We start from the raw sequence: 24,093 nt of genomic DNA on the forward strand, positions 1-24,093 counted from the left end.
TGTTATCTTAAGCACAAGTAAATTATTTTAGTCAGAGAATGATAAGCTGCTATGTGTCAGAATGGTGTTGTGGAACAGTCGGGAGAAACATGTTATTTTGGTTTCTGGCAATGCTGTTCAGTCTGATGTTGACAGTATCATGTAGGTCTGAAACGTTCAAATAGCACAAGAATAAAACTTACCCAAGCATTTTAATATTGCACCGTAATCAAGTTTAGTTGCACTTTTTACAGATAGGAACGATTCATTGATTAATTGAAAACAAGAACAACTTGACTTTATATACCATCTTTAATGTCGTAAAATGTTTTAGTATGTATTATAAAACAGAAGATACATATTACAAGATGTTAGAACAAATGACCAAAAAGTAGTCAAAATGTTTTCAGCAGCATCTTAAAAGTTTACAGCAATGTTCCCAAATGTTGTTCCCATTCAGATACCGCAAGTGTGAGATCCAACAAAATAATTTTCAATGCATTCAAATATATAGGTCTTTTGTGCAATTAAAATCTTTACAGAGGGCATTGGTTGAGAGGTGATGAAATTGAAGGGAGGAAATTCACAGCTTAGGATCTTGGTATCTAAAACACACCAGCAACGGAACATAATTAAAATTGGGGATGTGCAAAAGGCCAGAATTGGAAGGTTATAGGGGTGGAGAAAGTTACAGAGTTGAGGAGGGGTGAGGCCATTGACGGATGAGAAAATAAAGATGAACATTTTAAACTCCAGGTGTTGGTGCATCAGGAGTTAACATAGGTCAGCGAGTATGTGGAAGGGCAGAATTTGGTGTGAGAGAGCAAATTACTGCAGATGCTGGAATCTGTACTGAAAAATAAATAATGCTGGGAATCACAGCAGATCAGGCAGCATCTATGGAGAGACAGCAAGCTAGCGTTTTGAGTCTAGATAACACTTATCAGAGCTGATGAAAATTCATCCAGACTCAAAACATTAGCTTGCTGTCTCTCCATGGATTCTGCCTGACCTGCTGTGATCTCCAGCATTTGGTGTGAGTTAGGAATTGGACAGTAGACGTCTGAAAACATTAGATCTGGATGTAACAAAGGCACGGATGAGGGTTTCAACAACAGGTGAACTGAGTCTTTGGCAAAGGTATGGAGATAGAGAAAGGTGGTCTTGAGCTCAACCAGGGATCAAATCTGACACCAAGGTTGCAAAGGGTCTGGTTAAACCTCAGGCAGTTACCAGGGAGAGGAATGAGGTCAACAGGTTGAGAACAGAGTCTATGACAGGACAAAAGTTAATGGCTTCAGTATTCCCGATATGTAGTTGGAGATATATGTGTACATGCACCACTGTTGGTTGTCAAATAAGCAATGTGACAAATCAGGGACAGAGAATCCGAAAGAGAAGTGGCAATGTGGTAAAGCTAGGTGTGATCATTGTAAAGGTCAGTGTAAAACAATCTTATGTGACCCAGTCAGTTCTTCCAGCACTTTATCTTTGTCACCCACACAGACTTGCGCCACTGAACATGTTGAGGTATCTAATAACATCTTTGTTTCTACTAATTTCCAGGTAGCTTCAGTTGATAATACAAGCTTTGAACAGTGCTTTAATTTCAGATTACCCAACCAAGCAGACATCAGCTCATTTCTGACCCTCAACATCTGCACAACTTAATTAAGCAACCAAGAAAGTATAAGAGAATGTGGAATGATGACCACAATTATTCATATTTCAAGTCGTAGTCACATAAGAGTAAAAACAATTGGCATATTGTTTTGAACAAATTGCACTCGAATTCTGTTCTTCCAAATGTTCTCTCTCCCTTGGCAAGTTCACCTACTCTGTTTATTCTCATTTAATGAATAGTAGGCCAAGATAGCTTGTCATCACATTTCTCTCTCCCTCACTGTTGAAGAAAATCCTTGCCACTGTATTCTTACCTTCGGCCAGTAGCCTGGCTAATATAAGGCTAGACAGAAGGTGTAACAGTAACAGTAAAGATGGGGCTCTCCACAATGTCGATCCCACTTGGTGAGGTACTTGGAAGATCAGCATTTCTCTTCCACTCATACCTTACTTGCTATTGTACATGTGCTAGCCTGCCCGATTAACAGTCAAAACTCTCAAAATCATTTCCCAATAGTGCAAATCAGGTTCAAACATACAGCAGTTCTAAGACTCAAACTCAAGACTAGTTTAGCCGGAGGTACATCCTTCAGACATCTTGACCCATCAACTGTCAATTCTTAATCAGCATGTTTACCAAGTATAAATTAAGCCATTTCACAACCCTCAATTGCTCTGTTACCCTAGCTGTATTAATGTTGGTGCATTGGCATTGCCAGTGCAGATTGAAATGCACACTGTGCCTATATTAAGACAAGATGCATTTTATGATACTTTGCAAACAGAAAATAATGTTCCCACCTGTGCTAACAGTAATAATTACAGCACAGGTACAATCAGAAAATAATTAATGACTGTTAAAACAACCAGAAGGTGCAAAGTATAAAAAAGCAAAATTTTTAACACCAGTATTTAGTACATACATAGTTGTAGGCTTTCAAGTCTTTCACACTGAATTTGATGCCAATGATATAACTTACCATGAAACAATACACACTTTTCTACTATCACCTTGGCTTGAACCAGCACTTGGAAAATTTTGCATTTCTATTATCTGACAATTGGCAATCTAAAAATTAAAAAAAAAAGGCATCTTTGGCATTGAGTGGTGATTCCATGATGGTGGCATGAACTCTACATTTTGCAAAGGTCGGCGCCAGCTAAGGACCTAGTTCATGACCACAGAACAGGAATCTTCAAAGTCTTTTCTAACAGATGGACTCGGATCATAACTCTGTTGGAGCCCAGGAGAATTGAACGGTACCTTGGCAGCATATTGGTAATCACCTTTATGATCACAAGTATGTGTATGTCCAGGATTATGGGCAGGATCGTGACTGTCACCATGCCCAGGTGTGCATCCAAGATCATGGCTGTGCCCATGCCCAGGTGTGCATCCAAAATCATGACTGTGCCCATGCCCAGGTGTGTGTCCAAGATCGTGGCTGTGCCCATACGCAGGTGTGTGTCCAACATTGTGGTTGTGTCCATGTCCAGATGTGGAGCCAAGATTATAGTTCTGTCCATATCCAGCATCATATTTAAGTCTAGGAACATATTCAAGACCATAACTAGGATTTTGTTGCTGCTCAGGTCCAGACCAATATATCTTCGAATATTGGTTGCACTGGGAGTCAGTGGCTGGAGGAAAGTAATAGGTTTGTGTGGGATAGGACCCTGGTTTAGGATTGCACCTATAATAAAGAGAAAAAAGTTATTGCAATGCTGAACTGTCATATGTATTTTTATCCTGTAGGTGTGTTGTCTTCACATATGCAAGCCAACATCAATTCAAGCTTTAGACTGTGAAGTTGTGAAGAAAAAAATAACATGAATCACAACACCCAGGATCAATGCCAATACATAAAAAATACATTTTTTCTTTGTAGGAAACTTGATGCTGATGAAACGCTCTGCATTCCAATTGTACCAACTATCCCATATATGGATTGGTGCGCTGGAACCTTTGGCAAATCCTAGCCCAGTGAAAATATATACAGGCAAGTATATTCTAAATGCTGTGTTTTATAAACACTGAAATTAATTGCTGGAGCAGTGGAAGGCTTATGACAAATAGTCAGAAATCACATGAAGGAAAAGCACACAACCACTTCCAAATAATGAATGCACTCGAATTAATTCTTTCAGATATTTTGCAGATTCCTTCAGTAAAACCCAATTGTGACTTCCCAAGATAAAATGATTGCAAGATTAGCCCCTGTACTAGAGCAACTGGAATTAGATAGGCACTTTCTTGCACACCCGTACCCACACCAGCCATTCTGGATGACAGACAGGTTTTCTGATCCAGGGATGTATGTACCGACTTAGGCTTGAGATATAACTTACAGGCACAATAGCAAAGTATTACCCCAGCCCTTGCCTTATTCCTCTCCTGCCTGGTGGAATGCAGCCATTCTCACAATATCAGCCAGACCAACGGATGCTTGACATCCATCCAGAATTGTGGAAACACCCAACAGGGGTTATCCCATTCCCAGAGATGTGATTAGCCTGGTCCCCATCCCATCAAGTCTCTCTCTGAAGAATCCAATCGAGCGACAGTGACCCACCTACCAATAGACAGTCAATACCACCAGCATCTAAATCATTTGGACTACCTGCAGATATCTCCATGACCAATATATGATGTGTCAATGTGTAAATGTACATTGCTCCAAGCAGACAGCCCTGTCATAACAACTCAAATGTCACACCCTTTCCCTTTCCTAAGATATACTAATGATCTGGATCTTGGTGTGCTGGGGACAATTTCCAAATTTGCAGATGACACTAAATCTGGAAGAATTGTGAACTGTGATGAGGTCAGTGTGGAACTCCAAAAACATTGACAAGTTGGTGGAGTGGGCAGATACTTGGCAGATGAGGTTCAATGCAGAAAGCCAAACTGATGCACTTTAGTTGAAGAACATTGGAAGACAGTATAAAATAGGTGATGCAGGAGCAGAAGAGCCTGGGTGTATATGTGGTCAGATCATTGAAGTTGGCAGGACAGGTGGAGAGAGCAGTTAATAAGGCGCACAGTGTTTTTGGCTTTATTATTGGGCATAAAGTACAAGAGAAATGAAGTGATGTTGACTTTGTACAAGACACTTGTAAGACTTCAGCTGGGGTACTGTGTACAGTTCTGGGTGCCACATTATAGGAAGGATGTATCGGAGAAAGTGCAGAAGCCATTTACCATAATGGTTCCAGGAATGAAGAACTTCCGTGGTGAGGATAGAGTAAAGAAGTCAGGACTGTTCTCCATGGAGAGAAGAGGATGAGAGAAGATCTGATTGAGGTGTTCAAAATCATTAGTGGCCAGTCAGAGTAGATACAGTAAAGCTGCTTCTGCTTGTAAAAGAAATAACAATGTGAGGACATAGATGTAATGTGCAATGGAGCAAGGGTGATGTGAGAAACATCTTTTTCACACAGTGAGTTGTTACGCCATTGAATGCACTGCCTGGAAATTTGGTCAAGGCATGTCCAGTTGAGGCATTCAAGAGGGCAAAAGGATGATCATTTGGTTAAAAGGAACGTGCAAGGATATGGGCAGGAGATTAGTCCTAAGTAATAGTGCCAGACTAGATAGTAGAGTCAGGGCAAGCATGAGGGATGAATGGTCTCCTTCTGCACTGTAATGATTCTGTAATTCTGTGTTTGCTAAACATAAACCCCATTGATAAAGAAGAACAGAAAAGAGCTCTTGTGGAGGAACAAAACCTTGGGATGATTACCCAAAGGCTGATTGAGAGAGTCAGTAGATGTGGCATTTGAAACTTGGAACATGCCAGCACCAGTCAGCTGATCTCAGGAAAGTCAGTAAGGAGCAGCTTTCTTTGGTCACTGAGTTTGAGTTTGATTTATTGTTGTCACATGTACCGAGATATAGTAGAAAGTGTTGTTTTGCGTGCTATACAGGCAGATCGTACCATACAAGTGCATCAGGGTAGCAGAACAGTGTGCAGAATACAGTGTTACAGCTGCAGGGAAGGTGCAGAGATAGAGAGATCAGAATTAAGATTTGAGAGGTCCATTCAAAAGCAGATAACAGAAGAAGCTGTTCTTGGATCATATGTGTATTCAAATTTTTATATCTTCTGCCCAATGGAACAGTATAACTGGGGTGGGTGTGGTCTTTGATTATGTTGGTTGCTTTCCTGAGGCAGCAGGAAGTGTAGATGGAGATAATGGATGGAAGGCTGGTTTGCCTGATGGACTGGGCTGTGTTCACGACCCTCTGTAGTATCTTGCAGTCTTGGGAAGAGTAGTTGCCAAACCACACTATGATGCATCTGGATTGGATGCTTTCTATGGTGCATCTATAAAAACATAAGAGTCCTTGCTGACTTTCCTTAGCGTCCTGAGGAAGTAGAGATGTTGTTGTGCTTTCTTGATTGTCGCTTCAATGTGGGTGGACCAGGACAGATTGTTGGTGATCATCACTCCCAGGAACATGACACTCTCGACTATTTCCACTTCAGCACCATTGATACGTGCCCTCCACTCCACTGCCTGAAGTCAGTGGCCAGCTCCTTCAATTTGCTGACGTTGGTGGAGAGATCGTTGCCTTTACACAATGCTGCTAAGCACTCAATCTCTTTCATCGTTTTTTGAGATCTGACTGTGGTATCGTCAGCAAACTTGTAAATAGAATTGGGGTTCAATTTGGCCACACAGTCGTGAGTGTATAAGGAGTACAGTAGGAGCTGAGTATGCAGCCTTGTGGGGCACTGGTGTTGAGGATTATGATTGGGGGAGATGTTATCGCCTATTCTTTCTGATTGCAGTCTATGGGTCAGGAAGTCGAAGATCCAGTTACAAAGGGGGAGCTGAGACCTAGATCTCGGAGTTTAGAAATGAGGTTGGTTGGAATTATGGTGTTGAAGCAAAGCTGCAGTCAGTAAGTAGGAGTCTGATGTAGGTATCCTTGTTATCCAGATGTTCCAGGGATGAGTGTAGGGCCAGGAACATGACATCTGCTGTGGACCTGTTGCCTGGTAGATGAATTGCAAAGCATCAAGGCAGTTTGATCAGCTGGAGTTGATGTGAGCCATGACGAACCTCTCGAAGCTCTTCATAATTCTGGAGGTCAGAGCCACTAGGCGGTAGTCATTAAGGCATGCTGCATGATATTTCTTTGGCACTGTGATTATGGTTGTTTTTTTGAAGCAGCTGGGGACTTCAGATTGTAGTAAGGAGAGGTTAAAGATGTCTGTGAATACTCCCTCCAGCTGGTCCGCACAGGATTTGAGTGAACGGCCAGGGACTCCATCCAGGCCAGTCACTTTCCGTGGTTTCACTCTCAAGAAATCCAATCTAACCTCTGCAGTGCTGACTGTGGGTACAGGTGCATCTAAGGCTGTTGGGATAGGTGAAATCATTTCACCGACCTTCTGTTCCAACCAGGCGTAGAATGCATTGAGCTCATTGGGTAAGGATGTATTGTTACTCGTGATTCTGTTCAACTTTGCTTTGTAATCCGTAGCGTGGTGTAAGCCTTGGCACAACTGATGAGTGTCTGTGTGGTCAGGGAGGAGACAACTGGGTAGGCTCTTTTGATCACTGGTGATACATACTGGAAGTAAATGTGTAGACCATAGAAGAGGGTGTGAATCTAGAACGTATGTGGGTTCTCACTCTCTGACAGCCTTCAAGAGGGAGCAGGATCTGCTGTAGGTGAGGGGTACAGGTCACATCATAAAGAAGGGAGATGGATAAACAGTGTTTGCATGTGATATTCTGGACTTGTCCCAAGAGCAAATTCCACAATGCATTTATCCCTCGCTGGCCCTGGGATTTTGCTTTTCCCAGGATGTGGTTGTGGTATTCAGGACTATAACGTTTCCAGCCATGAAACTCTAGCCTCCATGAGAGTGGATCACTTGTTATGGACCAGCATGCCTTTTCCTACTCATTATGTTGTGCGCAGCAAACAGTTGAACAGCCCATTGATACACACTGTCAATGTGGAAAACAGTATGTTGGCAAGTAGCCCAAGTATACCCTGTGCCTAGTGGACTCTTACGGTGCTGTGGTAGTGCCCCTACCTCTGAGCCAGCTGCTCCAGAGGTGTGTAATGACATCTCTGAACAGGTTGCTTAGAAAATATTGAACCTGTACCTGTGGAACAGGAAGTCAACACCTTCAGACCAGGAAATGACAAAAATGAGTGCACTTTATTTACAAATTTTAGAACAGCATTTTTCTTAACAGATGTTTTAGAATGTCAGTTAGAACCTTAAACACATTTACTTGCTTAGGTTCATCAATTTTTCATATCATAATAATGTTAATTTTTGGAATAAGAATAAAATGGTAGCCCTGCCATTAAGTTTAGTAGCCTGAACTCCCCTCCTTGCCTCAGCAGAATGAACTTCAACTTCAAAAGGCTGGAAAAACTATCTAAAACCAAAACATGTGGGTTAGGCAGCATCCATGGAGAGAGACCAAGCTAGTGTTTTGAATCTAGATGATTCTTCATCAGAGCTCTGATGCTGCCTGACCCGCTGTGATTTCCACCATTTTTTTGTTTACAGTACAGATTCCAGTATCTGCAATGATTTGTTCCTACACCTTGAAGAAACAATTGGTGGGCAAAAAAATCAGCTGCAGCCACAATACTACAGTTGCGTCATGCTAAATCTCACAAGCTAAACAGAGGGAACCCAACAGAGAACCTTAATTTTCCAGAAGGTGGTTATTGAGGGAATGAAGAGAAAACTAAAGATTATTGATTTGGAACACACTCTTCAAGGGAAACAAAGTGACAGGATAGGTGCATATTTTTAATATTTTACAGAGGATGCACAGTAACTATACACAATGGGATAAGGAGGCACAGAAGGGAGAGAATGAATTGATACTTCTGTCTGTCCAATAAATTGTTGATTTTCAGCTACTGCAGCTGCGTTAATTAACCTGTTTAATATATCCAATAAATTGATATATCAAAGAATCACACTACAACATGATATATGAATGATTACAATTTATTCATTTTGTGGGATATGGGTGTCACTGGCTGGCCAGCATTTATTGCAAATCCCAAGGTAATGATGTGAAGAAATCAGATAGTTTAATTGATACAGTAATAGAGTAATGGATACCAAGAAGTGACAAGACGATAATCTAACTGAGTGGCTCATATGGACTATGATATCTATGACTTGCAGTCTCCTTATGCAGTTCGGTTTCATACTGTTTTTGTGAAGTACCTTGGGATGCTAATTGCAATAAAGGCACTACTGAATACAAGTTATTTTGTTGACAGAATCTCAATTACAAGAGTGGATGAGTGAGTTCAGGACAGTGTGCAGAACCATGAGAGCAGGTTAATCTTGAAGTCCAGTCTAGAGAATCATTCATTTCTTTTGCCAAACTTCTGGCTAGCATTCATGAGAGGAGAAGTGGTGGCCGAGTGGTATATCGCTAGGCTCTTCATCCAAAGACAGAGGTAATGTTCTGGAGACCTGGGTTTGAATTCTGACATTGCAGATGATTGAATTTGAATTCAATGAAAAAGAAATCTGGAATTAAGGCATTAATGATGACCCTGAAATGCATGTCAGGTTAAAAAATTCACTCATCTAATTCACTAATGTTCTTTAGGAAAGGAAACTTGTGACTCCAGCCCCACAGCAATGTGATTGACCTTTAACTGCCCTCTACCAAATAGGGATGGGCAGTAAATGTTGGTCTAGCTAGTAATACCCACAACCAATGAATAAAAAAATTCATTCTAAACCTCCAACGGATCAGTAGCCATGCCATCTAAACAGCACACTTCACTCTATCCTTGGCTGCCCACTGTCTGCATGCTGTCTCTCAGTAAAGTGATCTGATGACATGATAATGGAGTTCACATGTATGCAGAATACATTCATCTAGCCCTCAACCCCCTGCAGCCCCTCCAAATGCCTGTATATGGTCTGATTGCTTGTCCAATAATCTGATTTTGGTCCATCTGTAGATTTCTTCAACTAACCATCAAGATGATCAAAACCATTGATTTTGGTGGCACCACAAATTCCATTCTCTCCCTCACTGGTAACTGTAAAGAGACTAAAACAGATTGCTCTCAGTCTTGGAGTCCTATGTGATTCTAAGCTGGACTTCCAACCTCATTCTCTCTCTCCATCTAAAAACTAACTTTACATCCGTAACTCATCCATTCCACATATCTTCAGCCCTACTGCTGCTGAAAGTATCTCCCTTTTTATTGTTTCATCCACTCTCCATTAATGCAATGGTGTCCAAGCCAGTCTACCATCATTCATTGTCCATAAACCTGAGTTGATCCAAAACCCTTTGCCTATACTCTAACTCACAACAAGATCAGTCTCTGGGGGGGTCACAGCTCACAGGCCTATCTTGGCATATAGTCCACTAACATCTGGATTAAAATATTCACATCTTCATGCTCAAGACACTCCAAAACCCATTCTACAATCTCCTCCAGCACCTACAAGAACTCTGGGTTCTCCCAAACCTGGCCTGTTCTGCATTCTCTTACAACAACTGTCCCAGCACTCGCAGTCTTTGTAGAATCAGTTCATAGAATCCCTACAGTGCAGAAAGAGGCCATTCAACCCATCAAGTCCACACCAAGCCCCCAAAGTGCATCCCACCCAGACCAAGCCCCTACCCTCTCCCTGTAATGCTGCAATCTCCATGGCTAATCCACTCAGCCTGCCACATCCCTGGATACTATGAGCAATTTAGCATGGCAATCCACCTGACCTACACATCTTTGGACTGTGGGAGGAAACCTATGCAGACACAGAGAGAACGTGCAAATTCCACACAGATGAGGCTGGAATCGAACCCGGTTCCCTGGCACTTTGAGGCAGCAGTGTGAATCACTGACCCACTGTGCTGCCTAAAGTGATTCCCTTACTACTGGAAACATAGAATATAGGAGGAGGCCATTCAGCCCTTCGAACCTGCTTTGTCATTCACTGTGATCGTGGCTGATTATCCAAAGCAGTTCTCGGCTCTTGGTTTCAGCTGTCTAGTGCCCTAACTTTAGGGATTTCCTCTCCAAATCTTTCCACGTCCAAAGTGTTCCTTAAGATCTACCTCTTTGATTGTCAGGTCCCCAAAGCAACGATCCCTTGACTTGGTGTTGATTTTTGGCTGATTACTGCTGAGTGAAGTGCCTTGGAAAATTCTGCTACATTAATGCTGTTACATAAATCCAAGTTGTTTTTTGTGGCTGTCCATTACGTTTAAAGTCAGAAATGAGCAAGTGTATAACCAGACTTATGAAGAGATGAAGTATGTAGAGTTTCTGTAATTTGAAACAGAAAGAATCCCCATTTCTCTACAATGTCACAGTCCCATAATAGGTCATAAAGGAACTCAAAACAGAATGTGGTGTAGCATTTTCTGTCTTGGCGAATAACTTGCTTCTTACAACGGGCTGAGTTTTCCATCATACAATTATAATAATTGAGCAAATTGAACACAGACAATCCTTCTCTGCAGCGAATTTAATAAAAACAAACTACAGATTTCCACATCCCATAGCCGTAAAGCAATATGTATCTAATAATTCATCACTGTCATGGCAAACATGTATGTCCGGTGGAAAGAGGTCTTGTGAGTGTTATAAATGCAGTCTCTCAAGCATGCAGCCGTTGCATTTCAGAGAACTAGCTGGTTATCAAAACAAGCTCTGCTTAAGTGGGCAGGTGGTGTAAACACCAATGAGAGGTTCCACAGAAAGGAAATCTTTCATGGGAGATTTGGACAAAAACAATAGAGAAACACTAAACAAACACTGTACAGCTCTGTGTCCCAAGAGCATCACAGCTGAAAACTATCCATCAAAATAAAGTCCCCATTGTATAAAACCAATGCTCAAAGCAACTTGGATTTTGCTTTTTTGCAAGAGTTCACAGAATCATCATATAATCCCTATTGTGGAAACAGGCCATTCATCCCATCGAGTCTACACCAACCCTCCAAAGAGCATCCCACTCAGACCTATCCCCCCTCCCCACAAATCTTTCTCTGTGGCCCCACATTCCTATGGTTAATCCACCTAGCCTGGACACTACGGGCAATTTAGCATGGCCAATCCAGCTAACCTACGCATCCTTGGACTATGGGAGGAAACTGGAGCACCTGGAGGAAACACACGCAGTCACGGGGAGAATGCTCCACAAAGACAGTCACCTGAGAGCGGAATTGAACCTGGGTCCCTGGCGCTGTGAGGCAGCAGTGCTAACCACTGAGCCACTGTGCTGCCCTGTTATTGTCGTTATTTTTGAGTCTATAATTCAATATTATTAGATTTTGTATGTAAAGGGTCAACTCACAGAGCTGCAGGTGATCTCTTTCTCAATGAAAAGTTTTAATGTTGAATCTTGAACTGTGCAATTTAGTTCATTTCACGCAATGCGGGGGAAATGGCACCCTTGCCACACCAGTAATCCTACTCTGTGGGAGGCTCGGAAAGGACCACTGCTGTGGAACCATATGTTTACTGGTAGCTGGATGGACCAGAAGAACCAGGAGGAGGAGTAGAACTATCAGCTCATTGACTCTACCCAATTATTCAAAAAGATTTTGGATGATCTGATTGTGACCATATAAACATAGGAAATAAGAGTAGTAATAGGCCATTCAGCCCCTTAAGCTTGCCCAATATTCTATAAGATCATGGCTGATCTGCCTGAGGCCTCAATCCTTTTTTTCTGCCAGCTCCTCATAGAGTTTTGAAATATCAAGGAGTTGGCAGCTATCTAACTCGTCTTTAAATACTGTCAGTGGTCTAACCCAAGACATTCACTACCCTCAGAAAAAATTCCTTCACATTTCAATTTTAAATGAGTGTCCCCTTATTATGTAACTATGTCCCCAAGACTCCTCTCTAGTAGAAACATCTTACACAGAAACACAGAATATAGACTTGTGCCTTGTAGATGGTGGCGAGGCTCTGGGGAATTGGGAGATGGAACTCTTGCCTCAGAATACCTGGCCTCTTTCCTGCACTTGTGCAATGATATTTATGTGATTGGTCTGGTTAGGTTTCTGGTAAATGATAGTTGTCAGTAGGGGATTCAGTGATTGCAATGTCATTGAATTTTAGGTGGATGTAATTAGACTCCTCCCTTGTTGGAGATAGTCATTGCTCGACATTTGTACAGTGCAACTATTACTTGCCACTTAAGCTTGAATTTTGCTCAGATCTTACTGTGTATGGACACAGATGTTTTAGTATCAAAGGAGTCACGAATGGAACTTATGCTACTGTCCAATCATTAACAACAGCCCCATTTCTAACTTATTGTGGCAGAAAAGTCATTGATGAAGCAACTGAAGATGGTTAGGCCTGGGACACTACCTTTCGGAAATGCAGTAGTGTCCTAGGGCTGAGGTGATTGGTATCCACCAACCACCAGTGTCTTCTTTTGCACCAGAAAGAACTCTAGCCAGAGGACAATCCCTCCACACTCGATTCCCATTGTCATCAATTTTACTCGAACTCCTTGATACTGCACTTAGTCAAACACTGACCTTATGTCAAAGGCAGTCACTCTCATCTCACCTCACCTACCAAAACTATAATGAGATCTGGAGCTAAATGGTTCATATGAACCCCAAACTGAGCACTGCTAAGCAAGTTATTAATGCTGCTTGATAGCACTGGTGATAACACCTTTGATCCCATTTTAGGGTGGTGAGGTAGTTATTAATCAAACTGGACTTCTGCTTTGTGTGGAAAGGACATATCTGATCAATTTTCCAATTTGCAAATAGGTACTAGTCTTTCAGTGAAACATTACAGGACAGAGGGTAACCATTCAGTCTAGGCTGTCTGCACGAGCTCTCCATATAAGCATCATGACATAAAGCCATTCATTGCCTTTACCCCTTACGCTTGCACATTATTTCTATTCAATTAATAATGAAATACTCTCTTGAATGCATTGATTGAAAATGCCTCCAACACACTTTCCAGTCAGTGCATTCCAGACCCCAACCAATCATGGTATCAAGAATGTTTCATTTTCTCCACAGACATTTGCTTCTTTTCCGAATTACTTCAAATCTGTGCCGTTCATTCTTGTTCCTCTTTGAGAGGGAACAGTTTCTCCCAATTTACTCTGGCTAAACCAGTCTTGGACTCCTCTTCTGCACTCTCTCTAATTCACTCACATCCTTCCTGAAGTGTGACACCCACAACTTGTACATAATATTCTAGCTGCAGTGTAACTAATGTTTTATACAAGTTCAGCATAACTTCGTTGCTCTTGTTCTCTATGCCCCTATTAATAAAGTCTAGGATTCAACATGCCTTATTAACTGCTCTTGACACTGCCAGTCACCTTTAATGACATCATGCACATATACACCCATATCTCTCTGCTCCTGCATCCCCTTTAGAGTTGTATCTATTTTATAGTCTCTCCAAGTTTATTCAAAATATATCATCTCATACTTTTCTACATTGAACTTCAACTGCCATCTACCCACCCATTCCACCAACTTGCCTATGACCTTTTACAGTTCTATACTGACCTCCTCACAGTTGACAATACTGCCACATTTTGTACTGTCTGCAACTTTTGAAATTGTCTCCTGTACACCAAGGTCAGTAATATATCCGGAAAAACTCCCAGTATTGACCCTGGAGAACTTCACTATAAACCTTGCTCCAATCTGAAAAATATTCACTAACTATTACTGTCTGTTTCCTACCATTCAGCCACTTTGCTCACAAGCCTGTTAAGCGGCCAGTGTATCAAAGCCCTTTTGAAAGTCCATGTACACCATATCAACTACATTACCCTCATCATCCTCTGCTACCACTTCAAAAACACCAGTTCTCCATTAAGATGTGCAACTAGTTCTGCAGAAACTACTCTCCAGCACTCCAGTCAGGGTCTTATCAGATTTTGTTTTATCCAACGCCCTCAGGCATTTCTTGAATTTGCTTGGAGTGAATCAAGTTGGCTGGAGACTGACCTTATAGTGGTAAGGAATCCTAGAAGGATGATTGCAAATGCTTCAGCATTACCTTTTACACTCATGTTATGGCTTTTGCTATCACTGAGAATGGAGGAGGTCCAGGGAGAAACCTCCTCTTCTGATTAATAAATGTGGAGCTAGAAACACACACAGCAGGTCAGACAACATCCAAGGAGCAGGAAAGTCACCTTTTCGGTCCAAAACCCACTGTCTTCTCTTCTTCTGGTTAATTGTTTATTTGCCCAATGTCATTCATGACTGGATGTGACTGGACAACAGAGCTTAGATCAAATCTGTTGGTTGTGGGATTGCTTTAATCTATCCAGATAACACTGCTTCTGCTATTTAGCATGCATAAAATTCTGTGTTACAGATTCACCAGGCTGTCACATTTTTTGTAACAAAAATAGAGTTTGGAGCAGAAGTTGACCGTTCAGCCCTTGAGCCTGCTCCATCATGCAAAAAGATCATAGTCAATTGGTTTGTATTTTAAATTCCACATTCCAGTATATCTGTGATCACCCTCGATTCTCCAAACAAAAATCTATCTACCGCTATCTCAAAAATATTTAATGACTCCCCCACCTCCACCCCTGATAAAGGATGGGGGCTCCAAAGTCGCACAACTTTGCAAGAGAAAATATTTCTTCTCATCTCTGTCCTCCAAGGGTGATCTCCTAATTTGAAACAGTTCCCCCTTGTTCTGGACTCATCCACAACAGGAATCATTCTTTCCACATCCACTTTGTCATCTTATGTACTCCAACCAAGTCACCCCACACTCTTCTAAACTCCATTCTGTGTCTGTTGCTGCATATCTGTTGCATGTTCTTCCATATACCTCACTGTGTAATGGTTGTTCTCTAGACTTGAGGCCACTACTAATATTTTCAGATAGATGAATCTGTGACATGTAGGTTGGTGAGGTCAAGGTCAAGTTAATTTTTCCCTGGTGTTGATTCTCTCACCCCTTGCTGAAGATGCAGACGTGCAAATATATCCTGTAGCTCAGACAGTAGTGATACTGTCATTGTTGATAATGGACAATGAAATCATTTGCTCAGGAGTTCATACTATGCCCTTGCCATCCACAGTGTATTTTCCAAGTGTTCAATATGGAGTGTTACTGATTCATCAGCTGTTGGGGGGGAAGTGGGTGTAAATAAACAGGAGGTTTCCTTGCATAAGGTTTGACCTAATGCCATGAGACATCATGAGGTTCTGAATAAAAGTTGAGGACCCCCAGGACAACTCCCTCCAAACTATGTACCGTGGGGGCTGTGCCACTAGTAGGACAGGACTTATCCTAGAATCATGGATGGGTGGATCTGGGCCATTGCATAGAAAATATGGTTCTGTGAGGCTGTTACTTGACTAGTCTGTGGAATAGCTCATGCAACTATGATACACATCCCTAGTTTCTAAAGAGGAGGAATGCACAGGGCCAACAGACTGTGTGTTTTTTTTTGTTCCTGAAACCCATGCCTAGCTTGATACAGGATGATCTGATGAGGTTTGTTCTTGTATAAGAAACCATGAGGTGACTAAGTACAAATGAGTGGTTTGACAGGCCATTTCAGTGAGTAATTTCACTAGACTGACAATCCCTGGGAGTATCTCCCCAAATTCTAAGTGACTACTTCAAAAACACATCATATGGGATGTCCTGCAAAGATGTTACATAAACACACATCATGTTTACTTTCAAAAGCCCAAAACTGAGACAGCCCTGCAGCTGTAAACGGCCACTGATGGCAATCCTTATGTATATTTGCTAATATAAAGCTACAATATCTAGGGGAAAAGAAGAAATGGTGGTGTTTTGGACAACAAAAAGCCTGCTCCCATTCTATGGCAGTGTTAGAGAAAGATTATCCTGAAGCAACAAATAAAGAGGAATCCCCAAACCACTGTGTTTCAATTTTAAGCACTGGGTAGGGCAACTACTCCTGGAGGATTACTGTAAAAATCAAACTCCTGGCACCCTGGGAGATTTGACTGCACAGAGGGGTAAACAAGTAGAAATGCAGTGGTCATCAAGGTTCAATATTTGTGTCAAACAGACACGATTCTCCAACAGCTATCATGATTCTCAAATAGTATATTGTGTCTCTAATGTCAGAGTAAAGGATATATCCAAACAGGTGCAGGATACTAGACACGAATTTGAGCCAGAGCCAGAAATATGGACCACACTGGGACCAATGACAAGAGGCAGAAAAAATGTTGAGGTCCTTCAAGGCAGAGTTTCAAAAACTAGGGGAAAAAAAATTTAAAGAACAGGACTTCACAATCACAGGATTACTCCCAGACCACATGCTAATGAGTCTGGATGAGGATGACTGTGCAGGGAAATGTATGTTTGGGGAGGTGATACAGAATGGAGCGTTTCAGACTCTTACAGCTTTGGGACCAGTTCTGGAAGATGGGGCACATGTACAAGCTGGGGAAAATACTCTCACTGATACATTAAATATTACTGTTTGGGGAGGTGGGAGTGTAAAGGGAAATAGAAGCAGCAGAGAAAAATAAAAATTGGATAACAGGACAGTGAGACAAATAATTAGAATATCCAAAAAAAGTTGCAGGAAGTGGATTGACAAAAATAGCAAAAGTGACAATAGTGGTATTTAAATTTGTATCTACAGCAGTGTCTATAGAGTAACAAATGCTTGTTGAGGTGCAGGCTCACATTTCTACATAGGACTATGACATGTTTGCATTACCAGAAATGTAGCTTAAACACACTGAAGAATGGGTTCTTGATATTCCCACTTAACAGGTATTCAAGAATGGTCGATAAGAAAGAACAAAGGAGGGCTCTTGGGCCATGTGTTCATGATTACATGATGAAACGGATTGCAGTTTTGGAGGAGGTGCAATAAAATGTGACAGAATGATGGTAGTGACGATGCATTATAGTTCACTCAGGGAGTCAGAGTGGCTGTGGAAACATGCATTTTTTTTAAACTTGCATATTATAACCAGGAGCTACAGATCAATGACTGCCAAGGAATCTTTCACAGTCTTGTTGCTTACCACTGATGTGTTGCAGAAGGATTTACAAGTTGACAATAAAGCTATTTGGCCATGTTATGAATTATGTTCTTTGGCTATCAAGCCCTGCAGTGGGACCTGAATCCAGCATGAATCTACTATGACATAATGACCTCCACAGAGGTGATATTAGGAGACTTTAATAACACATGGACTGCAGTGTTTCAAGAAGGCAGTTCACCACCACCTTCTCAAGGGCAACTAGGGATGGACAATGAACGCTGGCCCAGCCAGTGATGCTCACGTCTCACAAAGAAATAAAAACAAACTTTTATGTCCCCATTATAGATTAGGAGAAACAGTGCCATGGGTAAGGAAGAAGAAATTCTGAATATTTTTAATCAACCTATTCAGACATGTTTTGACACATCTCCAGGATAGGTGAGACATGAATCTCGATCTTCTGGCCCATATTACTAGATATTCCCAGTCCAACAAGGAAACAAGTGATGTTGTATCCGGTACTGGGCAGGTGGAAGGTATTATCACTGAGATCATTTATCTAACAGTGACCACAAAATATTTAAATTAAAAGTAATTATAGAAAGAAATCAGAAAATATTAACAATAATAGTGGTCAACTGGAGAGAACTGATTTCAGAGATTTAAAAAGAAGCCTAATACAGATAGATTAACAAATGTGATGGCAGGGACAAACAGTAACAGACTGATGGAGGACATTCAGGAAAGAAGCAGTTTAGGTACAAAATGGGATATTCCTTTGAAAGTTAAAGGTAGAATATCTAAAGCCAATGCATCCTGGATGATAAGCGAGATAAAAATTCAAATAAAACGGAAAAAAGGGACTTCAGGCAAATATCAAGAGCAAGTTTCGGTTAATGATCAGGAAGATGATAGAAAGTAAAAAGGGGAATTCAAATGCACACTACAGGAGGGAAAAAAAAGAGGAAGCAAATCTCAAAATTTACCAAAAGGAAACTTTCATTCTGAGCAAGAGGAAATAGCAGAAGTACTATGGAGTACTTTGGATCTATCTTCACAAAGAAAGCAAATGATGTGAAAAACACAGTAAAAAGAGAGTTGTCTACAGGCAAATAATTTTTAATCAGTAAGAGAATCAAGGGTTATGGGGATATGACAAGAAAGGGAAGCAGAGGATTATCAAATCAGCCATGATCTCATCAAATGGTAGAACAGACCCGATAGGTTGTACCAAGTCCAATGGTCTTATAATAATTAGAGAGGCATACTAAATTAGCATTGTTGAAAGTTGATAAGTCACCACGTCCAGGTGGAATGCAGCCAGAGACAAAGAAGTAAAGGCAGAGAAACTAGAGGAATTGGTCACAATCGTACAATTCACACTGGATAGAGGGGTGATGCTGCAGGGTATAGGGTTCTATTGACATATTAATACTGAGATAGATAAGATCGATAAACCAAGAAACTACAGGCCAGTTGACCTAACATCAGCAGCATGAAGACTATGACTACAAGATCATCATACTGTGGATGTTGAAATTTTGAAACGACAACAAATAAGGGCTCATAACATTCAGCAGGTCACCCAGTATTTTCAAAGAACCAGAGATAACTTTCCAACTGAATGACCTTTAGTCAGGACTGAAGAGAGATAGACATGCAAGGTAATTTTAAGCAAGTACAGTGAGAGTAAGGTAATGAAAATTAAGTTCTCTGAAAGAATGGAAAGGGTTTTCTTTTCTCTATAGATATGACTTCCCTGTTCTGTATTATTCTAGTTTTTGGCACATCTCCAGGGCTACCATGTCATTTATATAATATGGAGATCAGGATAATTCATAGTGCTCCAAGTATGGTTTAACCCAAGTTGTACACCCAAGGTTTAGCATCCTTACAAAAATGAACCATGGTGTATTTTTTGTTGTTTTTATGACTGTACTAACCTACATCATTGCTTTGAATGATTTGTGTGTCAACTCTAAAGATATGCAGAATTCTCCTTCTTCCCTACCCATGGCACTGATTTTCCTAACCTATATCAAGACACACAAATCAGGTTCTTCTGCTGTGCTATCCCTTTACAGACTTGGGTCTCAATATTAACTATGGAAAGTAGATGGAGTTAAAATGTTGTCCTTTGCTTTCAAAGAGATTTGTGATATCTATATACTTCCTACCAAATTATTCCACTTCACAATTATATATCAAGAAGTTAATTTGCCTGTTAGACATCCATTCTTCAAGTGGATTACTGTCTTCTTGTGTTTTGTCAATGTTTGCATTAACTATAGCATGTAGTGTCCATAAATTCCAGAATTGTAGTTCTGACTTCCTAGTTCAAATCATTTACACATAAATAGTTAACAACAGTGATCCCAGCAACAATCCGTGTGAAACACCATGTTTCATCTTTTGGCAGTTTAAGTGGCATAATTTAAACCCTCCTCTCCATTTTCTAGTCATTGCTATCTATTTACTACTGATCATCCACCCAATAAAACATACTATGTTCTGGTTTGATCCTTCATCTGAAAAACAGCACCAATAACAGCTACACTCCTTCAGTCCAGATTATGTACTCAGTTCTCTGGGAGTGGCGTTTGAACATACAATCTTTACCTCAAAGGCACATGTGAGCTAAATTCAACACATAAAATAACAGTAGCTATTAATTTGCATTTGTAGTTTGCTTCTTTCAAATAAAAGGTGGTTTAATATGCTAATACCTGCCAGGTGCAAAATACTTAACTGTTAAGTATTAGTGTCCTAGATATTGCCTAGTTAAGTACAAGGTTCCTGCAATCACAGATAATTCAAAATGACTGCAGCAAACATCTGATATAATTAATACCTTGTGAATCTTTCTGAAGTAGGATGTTTGATTGACAGTTACATCTGAAGTATTTGCAATTCATTTGGCAATGTAGCCAGGAACTGTTAATTTGTGGGTTTGCATGTCAACCAACACCCGGCTCACTGGGCAAGTCTGAAGCAGCAGTGATACTAGTACTATAATTACATAACAAAAAGATTGGCTTGTCTGTTCTTGGAGCACTATGCTATGAATGTATAAAAGTTATTGAAGTTCCATGGGAGATGCATTAAAATGATGCCGTAAAATGATATAATTCAGTTCACTCAGAGTTGCTGTGGCTACATGCACTTCTAACACATGTTATAGCCATGGATACTGAATGGCAGAAGCTCCAACTCATTTCCCATCATGGGGCTAACCAGGAATCGCTTCTGCTCTTAGATCCTGTCATTGGCTGTGTTTGAAAGATTTGCAGCATACTAAACCTGCTTGGACACATTATAAATACATCTTCTTTGGCCATCAAGTTCTGTGGGACACATCAGACCTGGAGCCTCTGGCTCTTGAGGCAGAGATGCTATTCGTTGTGCCCCAAGACCTCCATTTCTAGAATGAAACCCTATGTAATGTAGAGCAAAGGCTAAAAAAAAGTTCTAAAAAAAAAGCTCAAAAAGAAGACATGATAAATGTACTAAAATTATTAAAAGCTTAGACTCTGTCCAGCTTGAAAAGTTACCGCAGGTGAATTTGGATGCCAGTACCAGAAGACATAAACATCAAATAAAATCGGCAATGTTAGGTAATATTTCAAGATATATTTTTCTTAGCTGAGAGTCTGGAAGAGAACATGAGATTGAGTATATATTTGCTGCTCTAACATAAACTGTGCTCACCATTTCTGAAATGAAAAGGTCTCTGATATAAAAACATATTGTTAACTAATTACAGATGTTAGAAACGTTGGCTCTTAAGTATTCTGAAAAGAAAAAGTGCTGGAGATCACAGCGAGTCAAGCAGCATCCCTGGAGAGAAAACTAACGTTTCAAGTCTAGATGACTCTTCATCTGAAGTTTTCTGTTGCATAACTTGATTGCGCTGGGTAGTCACAGTAATATCCAGAGATTTGCTGCAAGTTTTTGACTGTTTTAAATTTCTGTCAAGATTGCATAACCAGGTGCAACATACCTGAGCAAGGCAGGCTTGATGGATTTGACACCTTTTCTCATGCAAATGTTTAAAATCACAAGCAGGAAGTTGTCTTATCGTTTATGCATGCAAGTTAAATGTTTTAGCTCAAGCAGTATCGGGTTAAGTGAGAATGCAAACAGAAATAACTGCGGATGCTGTATATGAGAAACAAAACAGAAAATGCTGGAAAAGTTCCGCAGGTTTGGCAGCATCTGTGGAGAAAAATCAGAGTTAGCACTGGATCTGAGCCGTTAACTCTGATTTCTCTCCACCAATGCTGCCAGATGTGCTGAGCTTATCCAGCAATTTCTGTTTTGTTTCGGGTTCAGTGAGATTTGTGTTAGTTTCCCCACCTAATAAAGTTACATCTTTAACTCTGTTCTTTCTATTTCACTTTTTAAATTTCAAATATATTTCCTCAGAATCCAATAGGCCTCTTTCACTGGATAGTGGGCTCCTCTTTGCCCAAACATCACTTGTATCAAGTCCCAGTTATCAAAAGTGCAACCTATGTGTGTGAGCACTCACAGTGCAGGCCAAGTTTTTGTTGAATTAATATAATTCAATACAGCACTGTGCTGAATAAATTGATTTGTATAGACATCCAAATAGCAGCTTATGTAAACAGCACCTCATTATATCACTAAGTTTTAAATGCCCCATCTTTCATATTCCTTCTCCAAATGTTTCTCATGATCACAGGACAAAGTCTACACAATTAATTTGCTTGGACTACATTTGCTTCTTGGTCTTACAAATGTCTACAATAGTTAACTTAAATTGCTCAGCAGAAACATGAACTATCTCTAACATTACCCTTCTTTCAAAAGCTGACAGCACAGACTTATGACAAGGGTATTCAAATGTTGATTCAGAATATCAAATTGCTGAACAATTACCAGAACAGCATGTAGTCAAAAAAAGGTACACACTAATACCGTGTCAACAGGATGCCTGGTCTGCTTATACTTATGATCCAGAATATTTTCTCACTGTACAAACTTGTACATTGGATGATTATTTTTAGGCAAAACACTAATTTATTACCAAAGACTACATTTACAAAACGCCTGCCAAAGGTTTAAATGTCTCCTGGTGCCCTTTTCATTATTTGCATGTCAATTTATGTTGATGTAGGTCTTGAGATCTTAATTTTTTTTTAAGAGGTCTGCTTCTACTTAGTTTCGGTTTTCATATTTGGATTTGATACAGTTGTTAAGTCTAAAGCCAAGAACAATACAGATTTACAAGCCTGTAAGAGAGTGAACTTAGTCCCTTGCAGAAAGTCCTAGGAAATCTCTCTCTATGTGGGAGGTAACATTTGAAACTAAAACAATAGAAGCATATTTTAAAAGGTCAGTGTGTGAGTGGTTAAAAAAAGAATGAAAAGAGCATTGAACTCAAGACCAGTAGCTCAATTCCGAGCAATAACTCAATAAAAAGATAAGGAAATACAAAACTATCACCAATTGATTCAAAATGCACAAGGCATTCACCACAAGGAATTAAACAAATATGCAGTACTGGAAAGACTGCCACCGTTGCTAAAATTGCTGCCATTTGGATCTTTAGTGAGGACACAAGTAGATTCCACTCTGATGCCATTGCAGTTGAACAGCCAACACAACATCAAGGCTATTCAATTACACCAACGATGTCCAACTGAATGCAGTATTACCAGATGTCCATGGAACTATACCTCTGAGAAAGGAAGGGAAGAAAAACTGGCAACATTTAAAATTATGCTAAATTCTGTGGCCCATGTTATAATTCGCAAAAAGTCATTACAATAGCATCCAGTTAGATAATAGAATAGAATACCTACAGTGTGGAAACAGGCCATTTGGCCCAACAAGTCTGCGCCAACTCTCTGAAAAGCATCCCACCCTGACTCAACCCCATCCCTGCAACCCTGCACCTCCCATGGCCAAATCACCTAACCCGCACATCTTTGAACTATGGGAGGAAACCAGGGCACCCGGAGGAAACCTATGCAAACACAGGGAGAATGTGTAAACTCCATACAGACAGTCGCCTGAGGCTGGAATTGAACCCTGCTCCCTGGTGCTGTGAGGCAACAGGGCTAACCACTGAGCAACCATGCTGCCCCTAACTAAGCACCGTCTTGATTTTAAAATGCTCATTCTTGTTTTCAAATTCCTCATAGCCTTGCTCCTCTGTATTGCTGTAATCTTTTCTGGTCCCATATACCATCGGTGCTCCTCTAATTTTAGCCTCTTGAGCATCCTCGATTTTAACCAGTCCACCACTGGTTACTACTCCTTCAGTTGCCTTGGCCCCAAGCTTGGAATTCCCTCCCTACATTTCAGCCACAATGCTCTTATTTCATGTGCTCCTCAAATCCTAACGCTGATCTAATATAGAGATAGTAGGAACTGCCGATGCTGGAGAATCTGAGATAACACGGCGTAGAGCTGGATGAACACAGCAGGCCAAGCAGCATCAGAGGAGCAGGAAAGCTGACGTTTCGGGTCGAGAAG

At 40.7% G+C, this 24,093-nt stretch overlaps 1 protein-coding gene across 1 annotated transcript in view; it reads right to left on the minus strand.

The window, feature by feature from the left end:
* Window positions 1-272: 272 nt before the first annotated feature.
* rhbdd2 (rhomboid domain containing 2) overlaps window positions 273-24,093 on the minus strand; it is a 55,800-nt gene continuing 31,979 nt past the window's right edge. The window contains exon 4 of the mRNA XM_020516730.2: window positions 273-3,296. Within this exon, the coding sequence (XP_020372319.1) occupies window positions 2,771-3,296 (526 nt within the window). The 3' untranslated portion in view covers window positions 273-2,770. The remainder of the gene's footprint in view (window positions 3,297-24,093) is intronic.

The sequence above is a fragment of the Rhincodon typus genome, chromosome 26 (assembly GCF_021869965.1).
Source record: "Rhincodon typus isolate 14 chromosome 26, sRhiTyp1.1, whole genome shotgun sequence".
NCBI lineage: Eukaryota > Metazoa > Chordata > Chondrichthyes > Orectolobiformes > Rhincodontidae > Rhincodon > Rhincodon typus.